Source organism: Procambarus clarkii, chromosome 84 (genome assembly GCF_040958095.1).
Source record: "Procambarus clarkii isolate CNS0578487 chromosome 84, FALCON_Pclarkii_2.0, whole genome shotgun sequence".
In the NCBI taxonomy this organism is placed as follows: Eukaryota; Metazoa; Arthropoda; class Malacostraca; order Decapoda; family Cambaridae; genus Procambarus; species Procambarus clarkii.
Genome location: NC_091233.1, coordinates 10,279,294 through 10,302,933, shown reverse-complemented (window position 1 = coordinate 10,302,933; position 23,640 = coordinate 10,279,294). Strand labels below are relative to the sequence as shown.

Genomic DNA, 23,640 nt, shown 5'->3' with positions numbered 1-23,640 from the left:
TCCATTGAAAGAATCGAGTCTAAAGATAATCATTGAAGGATTACCATTTTAAAAAATCCGCATGTGACTCGCAGAGACTCGAAGCAGTCATAGAACAACAAATGGAAACCATCTCAAGACTTACAACGACTCATCTTCACAGATGGATCAGTTGATCAAGAAAGAGGTTCTGCTGGGGCAGCAGTTTACAGTACCAACCATGAAGCTCACTGGAGCATGAATAGTGGGTGCTCAACATTGCAAACAGAATTATATGCCCTAAAGGAGACTATACATTATACAATTGACAATAATTTACATGATGTCATCATTTATACCGACTCTAAATCTTCGCACCAGGCGTTGTTATCCAGTCAGCACAAAATAATACACAACTCATCACACAAATCCTACATATAGGAAAAGAAGCCCACAATCTAGGGTTGTCAATCACTTTAAATTGGAAAGGAGGAAACCCCACCGCTATATAAAACTTTGACCGAAATACCTCGTAACAAGATTATCGCAATTAACCCAACTCAATTACGGGCTCACTATAACCCGTGCTACATGGACATTTTGTTCTGAGTAGCTGAACCTAAAACATGAACAACAACAACATTACCAGTGCAAGCATTAGGGAGTGAGGATGGCAGGCATTTGGTTAGAGTGTTCGCTTTAGAACGACCAGGTCTCACAGCACGCCTGAAACGTTTGGGCCACGTTTCCAAACACCTGATGCCCCTGTTTCTTCTAGCAGTGAATAGATTCCTGGGAGCTAGACAATTATTGTTACCTGCATCCTGGGGAACACCAGTAGTTGTCCTAGGGAGGGGAGGGGGGTGGGGATGTTCCACCTGATGTGTCTGTTCACCCAACAGTAAATAAGTTCCAGGAAGCCACGCAACTGCTGAGAGTTGCCCCATGGGAAGAGTCAATCGTCGACCTCAATTAGCGTCACAGGTCCATCAAGGGTGGTCAGTGGGGGTCGTCGACTGGGCACCAGTCCCTAAGTGTTTGACCTTCTCCTACTCAATAGGTTGTAAACCGGTTGACGTTGCATGTTCCAGGGAAACATTAGTAGGGTACTGGTAGGGAAAGTTCTAAGCTCTAAGCCTACTACCAGGAGTCACTAGTCGTCTGCTCCTGTACCCACTTGTGTGTAAAACAAGTAGGGTAAGGCTTACCCTAGGGTATGTAGGGTAAGGCTTAAAGTGAGGTATGTAGGGTAAGGCTTACCGTAAGGTATGTAGGGTAAGGCTTACCGTAAGGTATGTAGGGTAAGGCTTACCGTAAAGTATGTAGGGTAAGGCTTACCGTAAGGTATGTAGGGTAAGGCTTACCGTAAAGTATGTAGGGTAAGGCTTACCGTAAAGTATGTAGGGTAAGGCTTACCGTAAGGTATGTATGGTAAGGCTTACTGTAAGGTATTTAGGGTAAGGCTTACCGTAAGGTATGTAGGGTAAGGCTTACCGTAAAGTATGTAGGGTAAGGCTTACCGTAAGGTATGTAGGGTAAGGCTTACCGTAAGGTATGTAGGGTAAGGCTTACTGTAAGGTATGTAGGGTAAGGCTTACCGTAAGGTATGTATGGTAAGGCTTACTGTAAGGTATGTAGGGTAAGGCTTACCGTAAGGTATGTAGGGTAAGGCTTACTGTAAGGTATGTAGGGTAAGGCTTACCGTAAAGTATGTAGGGTAAGGCTTACCGTAAGGTATGTAGGGTAAGGCTTACCGTAAAGTATGTAGGGTAAGGCTTACCGTAAGGTATGTAGGGTAAGGCTTACCGTAAAGTATGTAGGGTAAGGCTTACCGTAAAGTATGTAGGGTAAGGCTTACCGTAAGGTATGTAGGGTAAGGCTTACTGTAAGGTATGTAGGGTAAGGCTTACCGTAAGGTATGTATGGTAAGGCTTACCGTAAGGTATGTAGGGTAAGGCTTACCGTAAGGTATGTAGGGTAAGGCTTACTGTAAGGTATGTAGGGTAAGGCTTACCGTAAGGTATGTAGGGTAAGGCTTACCGTAAGGTATATAGGTAAGGCTTACCGTAAGGTATGTAGGGTAAGGCTTACCGTAAGGTATGTATGGTAAGGAAAAGCTCAACAGTCGCCTGTTAACGGGAGCCAGCAATCGGGAAGTGGTATTAACTGTAATTAATTAATTGTAAACTTGGAAATTGTAATTAGCGCACCAAGAATCAGTGTAGGACTTCTAGAATCACATTCTAGGATTGTGAGACACTTAGAAATAGGTTATGTAGAATTAACAGACCCATTTTTCTCTACACAAGCTAGAGAGAGTTTGAAGGCAGTATTATATAGTTGATACACTGTGCCCATCGGTGAGAGAGAGAGAGAGAGAGAGGGGGGGGGGGGCACACTCTCCTACACTCTCCTACACAGCTTCCCTCACTCCCTCCACTGACACCGTCACAACACCACTCCCGCACTCTCCATTCTCCGCCACAATAATTTCCTCACGGATACTGCCTCATTATAGCATTACTGATTTCTTAAAGGTACGTTTGTCTCCTTTCTTCTGGTAAGGTGTTGAATTTAATTGTTTAAATCTGATTAATAGCGATGCGCCCTCGGTCAAGACTCGCTAAAAAGCCAAAGTTATTTAAACAAAAAATTATTTTCGCTCCGTGTTTTATGTGTGTTGTTGACTAGAATGAGAGGTTTTCAACGTCAGTATTAAGTCCCTGAAAGTGCTGATTTTGCAACTATGTTGCTCAGATGTAGTTGCCCTCCCGAATCTCTGATGGGCTCCTGTAAGCAAGACGAACTGTTACCACCGATGCTCTCCCTGAACCACTTGATATTCGCGTCCTTAATGACTGAGTTTCTAGGCGTCAGTTGTACTGTACCAGCACAGAGATTTACTCTCCTCCTTTCCTCAGTTACTCTGCCTGATGACACCTCTAAGTTGTTGAGTTTATAGCTCTGATTGTAAGTAGAGGGACCATCTCCATAGTTGTAGAGTTGATACCTCTAGTTGTAGGTAGAGGTATCATCTATGAAGTTGTAGAGTTGATACCTCTAGTTACAGAGATATCTAGTTGTAGATGATATCTCTGGTTGTAGGTAGAGGTGTTATCTGCCTAGTTGTAGAAGATACCTCTAGTTGTAGGAAGTGATATCATCTACCTAGTTGTAGATGGTACCTCCAATTGTAGGTAGATGTATCATCTACCTAGTTGTAGATGATACCTCTGGGTGTAGGTAGAGGTATCATCTACCTAGTTGTAGATGATACCTCTGGTTGTAGGTAGAGGTATCATCTACCATGTTGTAGATGATACCTCTGGTTGTAGGTAGAGGTATCATCTACCTAGTTTTAGATGATACCTCTGGTTATAGGTAGATATGATCTACCATGTTGTAGATGATACCTCTGGTTGTAGGTAGAGGTTTCATCTACCATGTTGTAGATGATACCTCTGGTTGTAGGTAGAGGTTTCATCTACCATGTTGTAGATGATACCTCTGGTTGTAGGTAGATGTATCATCTACCATGTTGTAGATGATACCTCTGGTTATAGGTAGAGATATGATCTACCATGTTGTAGATGATACCTCTGGTCGTAGGTAGAGGTATCATCTACCATACTGTAGATGATACCTCTGGTCGTAGGTAGAGGTATCTACCTCTATGTATGGTTACCATACTGTAGATGATACCTCTGGTTGTTCAATGTGGTCTCTCAACGCCCCACACCAGCGCGTCCATCACCCATAATACCAACCCCAGATATAATCAACATGAACTTGATCACTCTGCTATGACTGGTTAACGGTGGCACAGCCCGCTACATTTTCAGCGATCGTCCCTGTTCTCTGCCTGTAGGGAGCTCTACATGGGTTTCCTAACACCTGATGCCTCTGTTTACCTAGCAGTAAATTGATTCCTGGAAGCTAGACAATTATTATTACCTGAATCTTGGTGATAAAGGGGCGGGGAGGGGGGGGGAATTTTACACCAGATGTCTCTGTTCACCCAGCAGTAAATAGTTACCAGGAAGCAGATTAAAGGAATGTTTAAAAAGGCGGTATACCTAATTACATTATTAGGAGATCCTACCTATGTAGAGTTAAGTCGATTCGATCGCTGCCTCTTTATTAATTTCCTGGAGATGCTTATGTCTCATTGTGTTCCCAGGAGACACGTGATGAACTTCCTCTAGGAGCAAGGGGTAACACTACTACTCTAATATGCTGCATACAAGAGTCTTGAGAATTAGTGAAGAATGGCCAGCAGGGGTAATTGTGACCCTAGGCCCGTGAGCAAGGGTTTAGGAGAGGTGCGTTGGGGTGAGGGGGTGTGGGAAGGGACTGGAGATGGGTGTGGGGTGGGCGTGGGGATAAGTGGGAGTGGGGTGGGCGTGGTGGTAAGGGTGTGTGGGGTGGGCGTGGGGATAATGGGGTGTGGGTGGGCGTGATGGTAGGAGCGTGTGAGGTGGGCGTGGGAGTAAGGGGTGTGGGGTGGGCGTGGGGGAAAGGGGGTGTGGGGGGCGAAGAGGTGGGCATGGGGGTAAGGGGGCGTGGGGTGGGCGTAGAGGTAAGCGTGGGGGAAAGGGAGTGTAGGGTGGGCGAGGGAAGGGGGCGTGTGGGGTGGGCGTGAGGGTGGACGTGGGGGGTAAGGGGATATAGGGTGGGTGAGGGAAGGGGGGCGAGAGGGGAGGGCGTGTTCATGGTGGTAATCATTGCTCTACGCTCATGTTATCCTTCCGTCCGAGTGCCTCTGAACCCTTACGTATATCACCCCCCCCCCTCCCCCTCTGCTCTGTAGGCTCCCCCTTCCCCTCTGCTCTGTAGGCTCCCCCTCCTCCTCTGCTCTGTAGGCTCCCTCCACCCCCTCTGCTCTGTAGGCTCCACCCCCTCAGCTCTGTAAGGTCCCCCACCCCCTCTGATCTGTATAGGCTCCCCCCACCCCCTCTGCTCTATAGGCTCCTCCCCCTCTGCTCTGTAGGTTCTCTCAAACCCCTCTGCTCTGTAGGCTCTCTCAAACCCCTCTGCTCTGTAGGTTCACACCACCCCCTTTGCTCTGTAGGCTCCCCCCTCTGCTCTGTAAGCCCCTCCCCAACCACTCTGCTCTGTAGGCTCCCTCCACTCCCTCTGCTATGTAGGCTCCCCTCACCCTCTCTGCTCTGTAGGCTCCCGTTCCCCGCTCTACTCTGTAGGCTCCCCCACCCCATCAGCTCTGAAGGTTGCCCTTACCCCTCTGCTCTGTAGGGTCCCCCACCCCCTCTGCTCTGTAGGCTCCACCTGCCCTCTCAGCTCTGTAGGCTCCCCCCACCCCCTCTGCTCTGTAGGCTCCTCCCTCACCCTCTGCTCTGTAGGCTCTCTCCACCCTCTCTGCTCTGTTGGCTCACCCCTAAGCTCTGTAGGTTCCTCCCTTACCCTATGCTCTGTAGGCTGTCTCCTCCCCTTCTGCTCTGTAGGCTCCCCCACCCCCTCTACTCTGTAGGCTCCCTCACTCTTCTGCTCTGTAGGCTCCCCCCACCCTTCTGCTCTGTAGGTTCCTCCCTCACCTTCTGCACTGTAGGCTCTCTCCACACCTGCTCTGAAGGCTCCTGTTACAACCCTTGAGACTTAGTACGGTTCTTTTCCCGCAGTGATCAAAAGATATGAATAACAGCCTTTCCAAATATTGTCTTGGGTATGAAAGAAAACACTGCATAAACGGGGAAAACAATGTACTACGCTAAGAGTGACAAAACATAACAATTAAATCGTAAAAATATATCAGCCAGAAATATTCTTTAGCATGCAATAATATAAATAAAAATCTTTATTGAGCAATGACAATAATCACCAGCACATGAATTAATAGATGGGATAATTACACAATCATCTACCCAGAGAATTAACTGAGTATTTAGCCAAAATAACAATAACCACTGACTTAACTTTAATATATGTCTCCGCTTGATCAACTCTGCCACGGCTCTGACAAAGCGTCTGTTCCCCAGGGCAGGCGTCCTACCACAAACATCAACTAAGCATCCACATAAACTATTGTGAAAATTCTACTACCAAATTGTGGTACTAATATTCAAATCATTATTAATCTTAAAAGTATATAATATTGTTACATTACTCAATATAGTTTACTGGCAAACAATAATAAGAATTAATCAAGGTTGAACAATAACCACTCGCTTGACAACAGGTTCTCACACTGGCCACATCCAAATATGGTCATCCCCCCACACGGAGAAACTAACAGGAATTAACTTGCAAAAGCCTCATATAATATAATGCAACTCAGGCACACTACAGCATGCTACAATATATAACATACAATAGTCTATAATCATACAACTGGATACTATACTAATTATAGAACAAGACAATAAAGTATATAAGCATCAGGAGTAATGTTAGAATCCTTGTAAGATTTGTAACAGCTCCCCCCACCCCACTGCTCTGTAGGCTCCCGCTCCCCCCTCTACTCTGCAGGCTACCCCCACCCCCTCGGCCCTGAAGGCACCCCTTCCCCCCTCTGCTCAGTAGGCTCCCCCTGCCCCCTCAGCTCTGTAGGCTCCCTCTCACCCCCTCTGCTCTGTAAGCTCCCCCCACCCCCTCTGCTCAGTAAGCTATTCCCACCCCTTCTGCTCTGAAGGCTCCCCCTCCCCCCTCTACAATGTAGGCTCCCTTCACCCCTTATGCTCTGTATGCTCCCCCCACCCCCTATGCTCTGTAGGCTCCCCCTACCCCTCTTTACTCTGTAGGCCCCCTCCTTCCTCTGCTCTGTAGGCTCCCTCCACCCCCTCTGCTCTGTAGGCTCCGCCACCTCCTCTGCTCTGTAGGCTCCCTCCACCCCCTCTGCTCTGTAGGCTCCGCCACCTCCTCTGCTCTGTAGGCTCCCACCGCCCCCCTCAGGTCTGGAGGCTCCCCTTCCCCCCCTCTGCTCTCTAGGCTTCCCCCTCAGCTCTGTAAGCTCCCTCCTCCCCCTCTGCTCTGTAGGCTTCCCCACCCCGGTCTGCTCTGTAGGCTCCTCTCACTCCCTCAGCTCTGTAGGCTCCCCCTTCGCCCTTCTGCTCTGTAGGCTCCCCCTTCGCCCTTCTGCTCTGTAGGCTCCCGCTACCCCCTCTGCTCTGTAGACTCCCTCCTTCCCACTTTGCTCTGTAATCTCCCTCCACCACCTCTGCTCTGTAGGTTCCCCCCCCTCAGCTCTGTAGGCTCCCCCTTCCCACTCTGCTCTGTAGGCTCCCCTCTCCACCCTCTACTCTGTAGGCTTCTCCCCCTCAGCTCTGTAAGCATCCCCCATTCAGCTCTGTAGGCTCCACCTCCTTCCTTGGCTCTGTATGATCCCCACACTCTCCCTGGCTCTGTAGGCTCCCCCACCCTCTTTGCTCTATAGGTTCCCACCTCCCCCCTTCTGCTCTGTAGGCTCCACCCACCCCCCTCTGCTCTGTTGGCTCCCTCCACTCCCTCTGCTCTGTAGGCTCCCTCCATCTCCTCTGCTTTGTACGCTCCCTCAACCCCCTCTGCTCTGAAACTCCCCCTCCCCCTCTGCTTTGAAGGCTCCCCCTCTGCTCTGTTGGCTCCACCCACCCCACCTCTGCTCTGTTGGCTCCCCCCACCCCCTCTGCTCTGGAGGCTCCCTCCACCCCCTCTGCTCTGTAGGCTCCCTCAACCCCCTCTGCTCTGTAGGCTCCCTCAACCCCCTCTGCTCTGTAGGCTCACCCCTCTCCCTCTGCTCTGTAGGCTCCCCCCACCCCCTCTACTCTGAAGGCTCCTCCCTCGCCCTCTGCTCTGAAGGCTCTCTCCAACCCCTCTGCCCTGTAGGCTCCACCCTAAGCTCTGTAGGCATCCCCCACCCTTTCTGCTCTGTAGGCGCTGCCACCCGTCTTCTCTGTATGCTCCCCCCACCCCCTCTACTCTGTAGGTTCCCCCCCACCCTCTCCGCTCTGTAGGCTTCCCTCACCCCCTTTGCTCTGTAAGCTCCCCCCACGCTTTCAGCTCTGTAGGCTCCCTCTCCCCCTCTGCTCTGTAGGTTCCCTCTACCCCCTCAGCTCTGTAGGCTCCCCACTCAGCTCTGTAGACTCCCTCCTCCCTCTCTGCTCTGTAGGCTCCCTCCACCCTCTTTGCTCTGTTGGCTCCCCACTCTGCTCTGCAGGCTCCCTCTACCCCCTCAGCTCTGTAGGATTCCACCGACCCCCTCTGCTCTGCATGCTCCTTTCACCCTCTCTGCTCTGTAGGCTCCCTCCACCCTCTCTGCTCTGTAGGCTCCCCCTCCCCTATCTGCTCTGTAGGCTCCCCCCACTCCCCTCTGCTCTGTAGGCTCCCCCCACTCCCCTCTGCTCTGTAGGCTTTCTCCACCCTCTCTGCTCTCTAGGCTCCCTCCACACCCCCTGCTCTGTAAACTTGAGTTAAAATTTGCATATATATATGACCGAACCTAACCAACCCTACCTTACCTAACCTATCTTAACCTAACCTAAATTAACAAAACTAAGTCAATAAATTATCTTCCTAATATAATATAATAATAATAATTCCAATGAGCTAATTGGAAACGATTTACTGAAAATAAAGAAAATTACTCGGCCTATTAGGCAAATCAGGCCTTGCATAGTAAGCCGAGTACTGCGTTCTGGCTACTAGGTACGACATATATATATATATATATATATATATATATATATATATATATATATATATATATATATATATATATATATATATATATATATATATATATATATATATATTATTAAATATGACCGAAAAAGTAAGATTAATAATTCTAACACGAATTTTCTCAATCTTTCGTACATTTCTTTTCACTGTTGGAGGTAATTCAAAAATCAATTCTGCAAAATTCATTTTTTATTTCTAGTCTGACGCGACACGAGCGCGTTTCGTAAAACTTATTACATTTTCAAAGACTTTAGTTTACAAATACACAACTGAATAGAACTTACACATCTCCGATTTTGTTTATATCTACATTTGAGTGAGGTGGATGGGGTGAGGTGGCATTAATAGGGTATTAATTTCATCAACACAAGACAGAACAAGAGGTGGCATTAATAGGGTATTAATTTCATCAACACAAGACAGAACACGAAACAATAGTAATGAAATGGAAGTGATTGTAGAAAGCCTATTGGTCCATATTTCTTGATGCTTCTATAATGGAGCGGAGTCTTGAGGTGGGTAGAATATAGTTGTGCATTAATTGGCTGTTGATTGCTGTTGTTTGATGGGTTCTCCCCTAGGTGTCCTGTTTGCAAACTTCTACATGGGTACCATCGAGCAAAAAGTCTTAGTCGACATGAACTTGAAACCGGCCATATACTGCAGGTATGTTGACGACATTTTTACACAGGTACCTGATGTCAGACATCTGCAGGAGCTGAAGGAGGCATTTGAGCAGAGTTCCGTGCTGCGTTTCACTTACGAGATGGAAAAGGATGGGAAGCTGCTCTTTCTAGATGTAACAGTCATGGAAAAGAGCGGAGGTTTCCACACTGCAGTCTACACTAAGGAAACGAACATAGGAATGTGCCTAAATGCCAACAGCGACTGCCCAGACATGTACAAGAGGAGTGTTGTTAACGCATATGTCGACCGTGCTCTAAGCCACAGCTCTGAATGGAAGCAAGTCGACGAAGAACTCTGTAGGGTAAGGCAGGTCCTAGTCAACAACGGCTTCTCCAATGGTTTCGTCGAAGACATCATAAGAAGGAAAGTGAAACGCCATGCAACCTCTGAAGAGACAACTAACTCAACACCAATACCCCCTATTAGACTATTTTACAGGAACTTCTTTTCCACAGCTCATAAAACAGAGGAAAGGGTCCTGAAAGATATTGTTAATAGAAACATTATCCCTACAGACAAAAATCAGAGGATACAACTGACTATTTACTATAAAACCAGAAAAACGGCCAGCCTACTCATGAGAAACTCTCCAGACACAAAGCAGAACGCTTTAAAAGAGACCAACGTCGTCTATGCCTTCAAATGCCCACTTGGGGACTGTAAGCTCCAAAAAACCCAGTATATAGGCAAGACAACAACATCTCTTTCTAGGCGTTTAACGATGCATAAACAACAGGGCTCCATTAAGGAACATATAATCTCTTCCCACAACCAAACCATCGCCAGAGAAATCCTAGTAAACAACACAGAAATCATCGATAGATACAGCGATAGCAGGCGGCTTGACGTTTGCGAGGCACTACACATTAAGAAGTCAACACCAGCAATCAACAGCCAATTAATGCACAACTATATTCTACGCACCTCAAGACTCCGCTCCAATATAGAAGCATCAAGAAATATGGACCAATAGGCTTTCTACAATCACTTCCATTTCAATACCCATTGTTTCGTGTTCTGTCTTGTGTTGATGAAATTAATACCCTATTAATGCCACCTCTTGTTCTGTCTTGTGTTGATGAAATTAATACCCTATTAATGCCACCTCACCCCATCCACCTCACTCAAATGTAGATATAAACAAAATCGGAGATGTGTAAGTTCTATTCAGTTGTGTATTTGTAAACTAAAGTCTTTGAAAATGTAATAAGTTTTACGAGCACGCTCGTGTCGCTTCAGACTAGAAATAAAAAATGAATTTTGGAGAATTGATTTTTGAATTACCTCCAACAGTGAAAAGAAATGTACGAAAGATTGAGAAAATTCGTGTTAGAATTATTAATCTTACTTTTTCGGTCATATTTAATGATATATGTCTACAGGAAAGACTGCTACCAAAATATACGAGCTGAATATATATATATATATATATATGCGAACAAGCCTGAATGGTCCCCAGGACTATATGCGAATGAAAACTCACACCCCAGAAGTGACTCGAACCCATACTCCCAGAAGCAACGCAACTGGTAACTACAGGGCGCCTTAATCCGCTTGACCATCACGGCCGTCAAAGGAAGTGATAGCCGAGGCTATTTGAGCCACTTCCCCGACGGCAACTCGGATGGTAATCTTGGGCATAGCATTTCACCAAATCACCTCATTCTTTGGGGCACACGTGAGGAACACAAATGCGAACAAGCCTGAATGGTCCCCAGGACTATATGCGAATGAAAACTCACACCCCAGAAGTGACTCGAACCCATACTCCCAGAAGCAACGCAACTGGTAACTACAGGGCGCCTTAATCCGCTTGACCATCACGGCCGTCAAAGGAAGTGATAGCCGAGGCTATTTGAGCCACTTCCCCGACGGCAACTCGGATGGTAATCTTGGGCATAGCATTTCACCAAATCACCTCATTCTTTGGGGCACACGTGAGGAACACAAATGCGAACAAGCCTGAATGGTCCCCAGGACTATATGCGAATGAAAACTCACACCCCAGAAGTGACTCGAACCCATACTCCCAGAAGCAACGCAACTGGTAACTACAGGGCGCCTTAATCCGCTTGACCATCACGGCCGTCAAAGGAAGTGATAGCCGAGGCTATTTGAGCCACTTCCCCGACGGCAACTCGGATGGTAATCTTAATCTGGTTGCCGTCGGGGAAGTGGCTCAAATAGCCTCGGCTATCACTTCCTTTGACGGCCGTGATGGTCAAGCGGATTAAGGCGCCCTGTAGTTACCAGTTGCGTTGCTTCTGGGAGTATGGGTTCGAGTCACTTCTGGGGTGTGAGTTTTCATTCGCATATAGTCCTGGGGACCATTCAGGCTTGTTCGCATTTGTGTTCCTCACGTGTGCCCCAAAGAATGAGGTGATTTGGTGAAATGCTATGCCCAAGATTACCATCCGAGTTGCCGTCGGGGAAGTGGCTCAAATAGCCTCGGCTATCACTTCCTTTGACGGCCGTGATGGTCAAGCGGATTAAGGCGCCCTGTAGTTACCAGTTGCGTTGCTTCTGGGAGTATGGGTTCGAGTCACTTCTGGGGTGTGAGTTTTCATTCGCATATAGTCCTGGGGACCATTCAGGCTTGTTCGCATTTGTGTTCCTCACGTGTGCCCCAAAGAATGAGGTGATTTGGTGAAATGCTATGCCCAAGATTACCATCCGAGTTGCCGTCGGGGAAGTGGCTCAAATAGCCTCGGCTATCACTTCCTTTGACGGCCGTGATGGTCAAGCGGATTAAGGCGCCCTGTAGTTACCAGTTGCGTTGCTTCTGGGAGTATGGGTTCGAGTCACTTCTGGGGTGTGAGTTTTCATTCGCATATAGTCCTGGGGACCATTCAGGCTTGTTCGCATTTGTGTTCCTCACGTGTGCCCCAAAGAGTGAGGTGATTTGGTGAAATGCTATGCCCAAGATTACCATCCGAGTTGCCGTCGGGGAAGTGGCTCAAATAGCCTCGGCTATCACTTCCTTTGACGGCCGTGATGGTCAAGCGGATTAAGGCGCCCTGTAGTTACCAGTTGCGTTGCTTCTGGGAGTATGGGTTCGAGTCACTTCTGGGGTGTGAGTTTTCATTCATATATATATATATATATATATATATATATATATATATATATATATATATATATATATATATATATATATATATATATATATATATATATATATATATATATATATATATATATATATATATATGTCGTACCTAATAGCCAGAACGCACTTCTCAGCCTACTATTCAAGGCCCGATTTGCCTAATAAGCCAAGTTTTCATGAATTAATGTTTTTTCGTCTACCTAACCTACCTAACCTAACCTAACCTAGCTTTTTTTGGCTACCTAACCTAACCTTACCTATAAATATAGGTTAGGTTAGGTTAGGTAGGGTTGGTTAGGTTCGGTCATATATCTACGTTAATTTTAACTCCAATAAAAAAAAATTGACCTCATACATAGAGAAAAGGGTTGCTTTATCATTTCATAAGAAAAAAATTATAGTAAATATATTAATTCAGGAAAACTTGGCTTATTAGGCAAATCGGGCCTTGAATAGTAGGCTGAGAAGTGAGTTCTGGCTACTAGGTACGACATATATATATATATATATATATATATATATATATATATATATATATATATATGTCGTACCTAGTAGCCAGAACGCACTTCTCAGCCTACTATGCAAGGCCCGATTTGCCTAATAAGCCAAGTTTTCATGAATTAATTGTTTTTCGACTACCTAACCTACCTAACCTAACCTAACCTAACATTTTCGGCTACCTAACCTAACCTAACTATAAAGATAGGTTAGGTTAGGTTAGGTAGGGTTGGTTAGGTTCGGTCATATATCTACGTTAATTTTAACTCCAATAAAAAAAAATTGACCTCATACATAATGAAATGGGTAGCTTTATCATTTCAACAGAAAAAAATTTGAGAAAATATATTAATTCTGGAAAATTTGGCTTATTAGGCAAATCTGGCCTTGCATAGTAGGCTGAGAAGTGCGTTCTGGCTACTAGGTACGACATATATATATATATATATATATATATATATATATATATATATATATATATATATATATATATATATATATATATATATATTATATATATATATACATATACATATATATATATATATATATATATATATATATATATATATATATATATATATATGTCGTACCTAGTAGCCAGAACGCACTTCTCAGCCTAATATGCAAGGCCCAATTTGCCTAATAAGCCAAGTTTTCATGAATTAATTGTTTTTCGACTACCTAACCTACCTAACCTAACCTAACCTAACATTTTCGGCTACCTAACCTAACCTAACCTATAAAGATAGGTTAGGTAGGGTTGGTTAGGTTCGGTCATATATCTACGTTAATTTTAACTCCAATAAAAAAAAATTGACCTCATACATAATGAAATGGGTAGTTTTATCATTTCAACAGAAAAAAATTTGAGAAAATATATTAATTCTGGAAAACTTGGCTTATTAGGCAAATCGGGCCTTGCATAGTAGGCTGAGAAGTGCGTTCTGGCTACTAGGTACGCATAACATATACGTACATATATATATATATATATATATATATATATATATATATATATATATATATATATATATATATATATATATATTCGGGCAGAACAAAGTTCTTATCCGCAAATTCTGGAAATTAATCAACAAATAATATTTTATTTAAACTCAGATCTTGTTACACTCAATCGGGTAATAAAAATCATTTTCATCCAACATTTTCTAGAGCAAAATCAATCACGGCTCCCATACTCCATTTTATCATAACACTATGTTTTGATTTTCAGAGACGAGGTGATCGTTGTGAGTGTGGTGATGTAGCAGCCTGACTGTTGTTCACACGACTGTTCCCTATATATATATATATATATATATATATATATATATATATATATATATATATATATATATATATGTCGTACCTAGTAGCCAGAACGCACTTCTCAGCCTACTATGCAAGGCCCGATTTGCCTAATAAGCCAAGTTTTCATGAATTAATTGTTTTTCGACTACCTAACCTACCTAACCTAACCTAACCTAACATTTTCGGCTACCTAACCTAACCTAACCTATAAAGATAGGTTAGGTTAGGTTAGGTAGGGTTGGTTAGGTTCGGTCACATATATCTACGTTAATTTTAACTCCAATAAAAAAAAATTGACCTCATACATAATGAAATGGGTAGCTTTATCATTTCAACAGAAAAAAATTTGAGAAAATATATTAATTCTGGAAAATTTGGCTTATTAGGCAAATCTGGCCTTGCATAGTAGGCGGAGAAGTGCGTTCTGGCTACTAGGTACGACATATATATATATATATATATATATATATATATATATATATATATATATATATATATATATATATATATATATATATATATTATATATATATGTATGTATATATATATATATATATATATATATATATATGTCGTACCTAATAGCCAGAACGCACTTCTCAGCCTACTATTCAAGGCCCGATTTGCCTAATAAGCCAAGTTTTCATGAATTAATGTTTTTTCGTCTACCTAACCTACCTAACCTAACCTAACCTAGCTTTTTTTGGCTACCTAACCTAACCTTACCTATAAATATAGGTTAGGTTAGGTTAGGTAGGGTTGGTTAGGTTCGGTCATATATCTACGTTAATTTTAACTCCAATAAAAAAAATTGACCTCATACATAGAGAAAAGGGGTTGCTTTATCATTTCATAAGAAAAAAATTATAGTAAATATATTAATTCAGAAAAACTTGGCTTATTAGGCAAATCGGGCCTTGAATAGTAGGCTGAGAAGTGAGTTCTGGCTACTAGGTACGACATATATATATATACATATATATATATATATATATATATATATATATATATATATATATATATATATATATATATATATGTCGTACCTAGTAGCCAGAACTCACTTCTCAGCCTACTATGCGAGGCCCGATTTGCCTAATAAGCCAAGTTTTACTGAAATAATATATTTTCTCTATTTTTTTTCTTATGAAATGATAAAGCTCCCCATTTCATTATGTATGAGGTCAATTTTTTTTTATTGGAGTTAAAATTAACGTAGATATATGACCGAACCTAACCAACCCCTACCTATCCTAACCTAACGTATCTTTATAGGTTAGGTTAGGTTAGGTAGCCGAAAACTTTAGGTTAGGTTAGGTTAGGTAGGTTAGGTTGTCGAAAAAACATTAATTCATGAAAACTAGGCTTATTAGGCAAATCAGGCCTTGCATAGTAGGCTGAGAAGTGAGTTCTGGCTACTAGGTACGACATATATATATATATATATATATATGTCGTACCTAGTAGCCAGAACGCACTTCTCAGCCTAATATGCAAGGCCCAATTTGCCTAATAAGCCAAGTTTTCATGAATTAATTGTTTTTCGACTACCTAACCTACCTAACCTAACCTAACCTAACCTAACATTTTCGGCTACCTAACCTAACCTAACCTATAAAGATAGGTTAGGTAGGGTTGGTTAGGTTCGGTCATATATCTACGTTAATTTTAACTCCAATAAAAAAAAATTGACCTCATACATAATGAAATGGGTAGTTTTATCATTTCAACAGAAAAAAATTTGAGAAAATATATTAATTCTGGAAAACTTGGCTTATTAGGCAAATTGGGCCTTGCATAGTAGGCTGAGAAGTGCGTTCTGGCTACTAGGTACGCATAACATATACGTACATATATATATATATATATATATATATATATATATATATATATATATATATATATATATATATATATATAATATATATATATATATATATATATTCGGGCAGAACAAAGTTCTTATCCGCAAATTCTGGAAATTAATCAACAAATAATATTTTATTTAAACTCAGATCTTGTTACACTCAATCGGGTAATAAAAATCATTTTCATCCAACATTTTCTAGAGCAAAATCAATCACGGCTCCCATACTCCATTTTATCATAACACTATGTTTTGATTTTCAGAGACGAGGTGATCGTTGTGAGTGTGGTGATGTAGCAGCCTGACTGTTGTTCACACGACTGTTCCCTACACCTCACCAGGGCACTGCTGCTCTCCACACTAGTGCACTAAAACACTGCTATTCAGTAGGCCGCATCTGGGGGCAACTGCTCACTTCTCGCCAGGAAGCAACTGTTCACCACCCTTACTGCTCTCATCTACAAACACAAACTATCAAGGAGGCAGAAACCATGGCAGACTTCGAAGAATTTGAAGTGTCAGAAAATATCGGGAACAGCGAGTATGAAGCTTTCCAGAAACTGGGCATTATCATCAGCGTTGTCATATCATCGTCGGCTGTTGTCGGGGTGGTGGCCAACGCTTACGTTGTCTGGCTTCTGAGGTCGCGCGCTGTCTTCTCCGTCTCCAGCGTCTATTTGCTCAACAGGTGCTTAGCTGACCTCCTCTTCCTCCTTCCAGCTCCTGTATTTGCAACTCAATACAGCTTGATGAACTGGGTATTTGGGAATGCCATTTGCAAGTTAACTATGGCTCAGTTATATGTATGCAGCTATGCTAGCTATTCTTTTATGATTGCACTGAGTGTGGACTTCATGCGCGTTGTCACCCAACATGTGGATGACGATCGCTCCGTTCTAATGAAGATTCTAGTCACAGTAATCTGGGCTACGGCCATTGCCCTGGCTCTCCCATTTTTCATATTATTTGAAACGCTACAATTCGGGCACAGTACTGTAACTCATTGTTTTTTAAACTTCCCGTATTTCTGGTTACCAATCTTCGATATTATATCCGTAGCAAGTATTACAGCCACTATGGTCACAAGTTGGGTGATGGTCTTCATAGCGGCAACACCAAGCTCGGCGCACGAGGTGCCACAGGAAAATGGCACCAAGGCACGCACAGCTTGGCGACTGCTTGTGGCCTTAACCATCACCTTCACTACACTCCATTTGCCGTATGCAATCATCCAAACGCTACATTTCTGCCAGATTGTCCACGGGCCAACGATGCTGAAACCGCAGGTCATAATAAACTCGCTTGTGTTTGTGAATGCAGCAGTGAATCCTCTGGTGTACCTGGCAGTGATGCGCCACAGTGGTCAGGACTCACATCAACACACTGACTCCATCCCAATCACTCTGCAGGGGACAGAGGAAGACAGAGACTTTTGAGCCACATCTGCAAGTCACTTGCGACAGAAGCGTTGAAATGAAACATGGTTTCTAACGTGTTTTTTTTAACAGGAAATACTAACGCCCAGCTGCCGGTAGTCAAACAGATCCATACGTCCCCAGTAGAAATACAAAAAAAAAACAGTTTATAAATTAAATATTTTAGCTGTTACTTTATTATTATAATGTGTATAATTATTGTTTGTATTATTAATATTAGAAATTTTTCAATTTTTATTATTATCTCCATTAATAATATGCCTTTTAGCATGCCCGCTATTTTCAGTGTTGTGTGGGACAATCACTACTGGGACATGTACAAAATATTTGTACTGGGTCCATTTACCTGTACAGAGTGTTTGCATAGATTGCATAGAATCTAAGATTCCTTTCAACCCTCAGATTTCATGAAATCTGTTATCTGGGGTATCTCTTTCTCTCTCTTAACGAACCATAAATGATTATTTTTAATGTGCTAATAGCTTTCCTAGTGTGGGTAGGCGCTCACGAGAAATGCCACGTCCACTCACTGTAGGGTGCGCTGGGGATCACCTTGCAAACGATCACGTATTTTTTTTTTTTAGAGAAACTCATGAAACCTCAAATTGAGAGATTCGTCATAGTCCAGGCTGCTTGGAACATTTTGTTCTGCAGAGCTGAATCCACTTTTTTTATCTTTTTGGTGGGGGGTTCTCCTCCTTCTCCTCCTACTGTTTGTGGTTCTCCTTCTCCTTGTCCTACTGTTTGTGGTTCTCCATCTCCTCCTTCTCTTCCTACTGTTTGGGATTCTCCTCCTCCAAAATGAGCTTGTAATAACTGTATTATGTGCATTCCTATTGCTTGTGATTCTCTTCTTCGTTCTTTTCCTGCTGTTTCTGATTCTCTTCCTATTTCTTCTCCTCCTACTGTTTGTGAATCTCTTCCTGCTCCTTCTGCTCCTACTGTTTATGATTCTCTCCCTCCTCCTTTTCCTCTTACTGTTTGTGATTCTCTTCCTCCTCCTTCTCCTCCTATTGTTCGTGATTCTCCTCCTCCTCCTTGTGATTCTTTTGTTGTTTCTTCTTCTCCGACTTGCACATAAATGTTAAATGTAATGCTAGCAAATGTGTCTGAGGAATTAATATTCTTAGCCAACATTTTACATTTCACCTCATTATCACAGTCTTGGAGTTCAAGTTTCATAACCACAAATGGGGGCAGTGAATTTTCTTTCACTGGGAAATTATCCGTAAAAAATCCACAATTAAATATAACTTGACTTGCAACATGGGTACATGATATCAACAATTTGTTCATGTCAAATCGTTTTCCTTCCTTTTGTAATTTTATACGTGATGCTTCTAAATTGTTCTTTAATTTGACATCTTCTATTTCATTTAGATCTGTATAAATATCAGGTATGAAATTATGGAAATTCCATGGAAATATTAATATAATTGGATTTTTTGTATAATATCCCCTATCAGTATTAGAATTTTTATATAGTTTATGTACGTAATATACAGGATAACCATTGTTAAAGTATTTGTGGATTTTATCATAATTACTAAGGAATTTATTAAAGGGTTGAATTATTGTCTTGTCAGTTTCGGCAGTATTTTTAGGATTATACGAAATTGGTGGTTTGGGAACAATAAAGATACCTTTATAAGTTTTTATGTGTTTGATAAATGGCGAGAATAATGATTCTACAAGTTTGGATTTCATTTTGAATTTTCGAAGTTCAGACGAATCTGTTTGACAAACGAATTCTTTTGTTTCTTGGGCGTATTCTTTTGTTTCCTGAGGTAGTTCAGAGAAATCTGCTTGACAGATGGAGGATTGTAATAATTCTCGAAGTAATTCATGAGGTAGTTGGACGGATTCCATTTGACTGATGACGTGAGGAACGTCAGAGGACTCATTTTCACTTGTTTATAATTCTCCTCCTCCTCCTTCTCCGGCGTCTTGTAATTCTCCTCCTACCCTTTCTCCTGCGTCTTGTAATTGTCCTCCTACCCCTTCTCCAGTATCTTGTAATTGTCCTCCTACTCCTGCTGCGTCTTGTAATTCTCCTCTTACTCCTTCTCCTGCGCCTTGTAATTCTCCTCCTACTCCTTCTCCTGCATCTTGTAATTGTCCTCCTCTGTGTGATTCTTTTGCTGTTTCTTCTTCCCTGATTTCCACATTAATGTTAAATTTAATGCTAGCAAATGTGTCTGAGGAATTAATATTCTTAGCCAATATTTTACATTCCACCTCATTATTACCGTCTTGGAGTTCAAGTTTCATAATAACAAATGGGGACAAGGAATTCTCTTTAATCGGAAACTGACTCATATAAAATCCATGAAGATATATATGATGACTTGTTGCATGGGTACATGAAATCCATAACTTGTTCATGTCAATTATTTTTCCTTGTTTATATAATTTTGTAAAATTGTTCTTTAATTTGTTGTCTTTTATTTCACATAGACCTGTATTAATGTCAGGTGTAAAATAAAAAATATTCCACGGAAATATTAAAAGAATTGGATTTTTTGTATAATATCCCATATCAGAATTAAAAATTGTCCTAACTTTATTTATGTAAAATGATTTTTTTAATAAAAATATTTGTGGGCTTGATTATAATTTGAAAAAAAAGTCATTAAAGGGTGTTTTAATGTCTTGTCAGTTTCGGCGATATTTTTAGTATTATACGAAAATGGTGGTTTGGGAACAATGAAGAGACCTTTATAAGTATTTATATCTTCAATAAATGGGGTGAATAATAATTTTAAAATGGATTGCTTGATGATGGATTGTAATGTTTGCTGGATTACGCATTGTAGTACCTCTTGAGGTACTTTAGAGGACTCTATTTGACTGATGACTAACTGCAATGTTTGAGCGATGATGGATTGTGATATTTCTTGTGGTACTTCATGTTCTTCATAGAGCTCTGCATGATTGATGAGTGATTGACTGATGATGGATTGTAATGTCTCTCGAGAGAATTCAGAGAACCCTGTTTGATGGGGGAATGTAATGTTTCTTGCGGTATTTCTGAAGAATCTGTTTGTAATGTTTCAAGAGGTACTTCAGAGGAAACTGTTTCTTCTTCTTCCTCGACCTCCACATTAATGTTAAATTTAATGCTAGTAAATGTATCTAATGAATTAACGTTCTTAGCCTCTATTTTGCATTCTACCTCATTATTACCTTCTTGAAGTTCAAGCTTCATTACCACAAATGGCGGTAATGAATTGGATTCTTCTTCCGTTGGGAAATCATATTTATAAAATCCTTGAACAAATATATCCTGACTGGCTGCATGGAAACATGATATCCACAGTCTGTTCATGAAAATTGGTTTCGTTCCATTTTGTGATTTTGTACGTACTGCTTCTATATGATTCTTTAATTGGACATCTTCTATTTCATTTGAATCAGTATAAACATCAGGTTTGAAATCAGGAATATTCCATGGAAATATTAAAACAATTGGGTTTTTGGAATAATACTCCTTATCATACACAGAATTTTGCCATACTTTATTTTTGTAAAAAAATACTTTATTATACAAATATCGGTGGGCTTGATTATAATTTAAAAGGAAGTCATTAAAAGGTTTTATTACTGTATTCTCAATTTCGAGTTTATTCTTAGGATTATACGAAAATGGTGGTTTAGGAATAACAATGAGACCTTTATAAGTTTTTACATCCTCGATAAAAGGGGAAAATAATGATTCCAAAATGGATTTCCTGATGGCAGATTGTACTGAAGTATCTGGGGATACTTCAGAGGAGGACTCTGTTTGACTGATGACGAACTGCATTGTTTGATTGTTGACAGATTGTAACATTTCTTGAGATAATTCATATGATTCTGTTTGATTGAAGAATGATTGTAACTTTTGACTGATGATAGATTGTAATGTTTCATGAGGCAGTTCAGAATCCTTACTTTGTAGTGTTTCTTGAGGTAGTTCAGAGGCCTCAGTTTTTAATGTTTCTTGAAGGAGTTCAGAGGCCTCAGTTTTTATTGTTTCTTGAGGCAGCTCAGAGGCCTCAGTAGTTAATGTTTCTTGAGGCAGTTCAGAGGCCTCAGTTTTATTGTTTCTTGAGGTAGTTCAGTGGCCTTGGTTGTTAATGTTTTTTGAGGCAGTTCAGAGGCCTCACTTTTTATTGTTTCTTGAGGCAGTTCAGAAACCTCAGTTTGTAATGTTTCTTGAAACATTTCAGAGGCCTCAGTTTGTAATGTTCCTTGAGGGAGTTCAGAGACCTCAGTTTGTAATGTTTTTTGAGGCAGTTCAGAGGTCTTGGTTTGTAATGTTTCTTGGGGCAGTTCAGAGGCCTCAGTTTTTTATGTTTCTTGAGGCAGTTCAGAGTTCTCAGTTCGTAATGTTTCTTGAGGCAGTTCAGAGTTCTCAGTTCGTAATGTTTCTTGAGGCAGTTCAGAGGCCTCAGTTTGTAATGTTTCTTGAGGCAGTTCAGAGGCCTCAGTTTTTTATGTTTCTTGAGGCAGTTCAGAGGCCTCAGTTTTTAATGTTTCTTGAGGCAGTTCAGAGTTCTCAGTTCGTAATGTTTCTTGAGTCAGTTCAGAGTTCTCAGTTCGTAATGTTTCTTGAGGCAGTTCAGAGGCCTCAGTTTGTAATGTTTCTTGAGGCAGTTCAGAGGCCTCAGTTTTTTATGTTTCTTGAGGCAGTTCAGAGGCCTCAGTTTTTAATGTTTCTTGAGGCAGTTCAGAGTTCTCAGTTCGTAATGTTTCTTGAGGCAGTTCAGAGTTCTCAGTTCGTAATGTTTCTTGAGGCAGTTCAGAGTCCTCAGTTTGTAATGTTTCTTGAGGCAGTTCAGAGGCCTCAGTTTTTTATGTTTCTTGAGGCAGTTCAGAGGCCTCAGTTTTTAATGTTCCTTGAGGGAGTTCAGAGACCTCAGTTTGTAAGGATTTTTGAGGCAGTTCAGAGTCCTCAGTTTGTAATGTTTCTTGAGGCAGTTCAGAGTCCTCAGTTTGTAAGGATTTTTGAGGCAGTTCAGAGGCCTCAGTTTGTAATGTTTCTTGAGGCAGTTCAGAGTCCTCAGTTTGTAATGTTTCTTGAGGCAGTTCAGAGTCCTCAGTTTGTAATGTTTCTTGAGGCAGTTCAGAGTCCTCGGTTTGTAATGTTTCTGGAGGATGTTCTGAATCCTTCGTTTGTAATTTCTGTTGTGGCAGTTCAGAGTCCTCAGTTTGTAATGTTTCTTGAGGCAGTTCAGAGGCCTCAGTTTGTAATGTTTCTTGAGGCAGTTCAGAGGAATCTATTTGAATCTTGATCAGAAGATGAAGGTGTTGTTGGAGCTGCTGCCATTTCTTCATTATTTGAATCTTGGAGGATTTTAATGTTTCTTTGGGTTTTTTGGAAGATTCTGTTGAACTGATGGATGATGATTGTAATGGTTCTTGAGGTACTCTACTGACTGATTTTAATGATTCTTGGGGTACTTTAGAAGCTTCTGTTAGACCGAAGGAGGATTGTTTAGATAGTTCAGTGGACTCTGGTATTGGATCATAACTAATGGAGTTGTCATTGTTTTCTTTTTTTTTAATTTTTTAGTATTTGTAGATATTTTCCATGAATGAATGACTAATATAACTGTTAGGAAAATAAATAATAATATTAACATAATAATTGTTAACAGTAGATTCATTCCTAATTTTCTCTTTTTTTAATTATAAGATTTTTAATTAAAATATTAAGAAAAATAAAGTAAATATTCAACCAAAGTCAAAAATGTTATTGAAATCTTATATATACACTTTCACTCAAAAACTTATTACAAGAGTCCATTAGGTGTCGAAAATTCATACATTCTCCCTTACCGTTTTCATCCTATTCTCAACAATTATAATTTTACATTCTTTCGATTATTATGTTTCTGGACTAATAATCGGGAACCATATCAGGGGGTCCTCCTGTTCTTCCTCCAGTTTTTTGTTCCACTTCCGAGACTTCCACATTGATATTCAATTTAATGTCAGCAAAGGTTTCTGAGGAATTAATATTCTTTGCCACCATTTTACATTCCACCTCATTATTACCATCTTAAAGTTCAAGTTTCATTACCACAAATGGTGGTAATGGATTTTCTTTAATT

At 41.4% G+C, this 23,640-nt stretch overlaps 1 protein-coding gene across 2 annotated transcripts; it reads left to right on the top strand.

Moving 5' to 3' along the window:
* Positions 1-2,399: 2,399 nt before the first annotated feature.
* On the top strand, positions 2,400-20,055 carry LOC123753848 (apelin receptor). 2 transcript variants are annotated; one of them, XR_011225441.1, is made up of 2 exons: positions 2,400-2,495; positions 14,163-14,229. XR_011225441.1 is itself a non-coding variant. In XM_045735798.2 (2 exons), exon 2 carries the CDS (start codon positions 16,598-16,600, stop codon positions 17,540-17,542), a length of 945 nt encoding a protein of 314 aa, XP_045591754.1. In that variant the 5' UTR covers positions 2,406-2,495; positions 16,370-16,597; the 3' UTR covers positions 17,543-20,055. The 2 variants fall into 2 exon arrangements, 1 of the variants encoding a protein (XP_045591754.1); XM_045735798.2 differs by lacking the exon at positions 14,163-14,229 and adding an exon at positions 16,370-20,055 and having other exon boundaries at positions 2,406-2,495.
* The last annotated feature ends 3,585 nt before the right edge of the window (positions 20,056-23,640 follow it).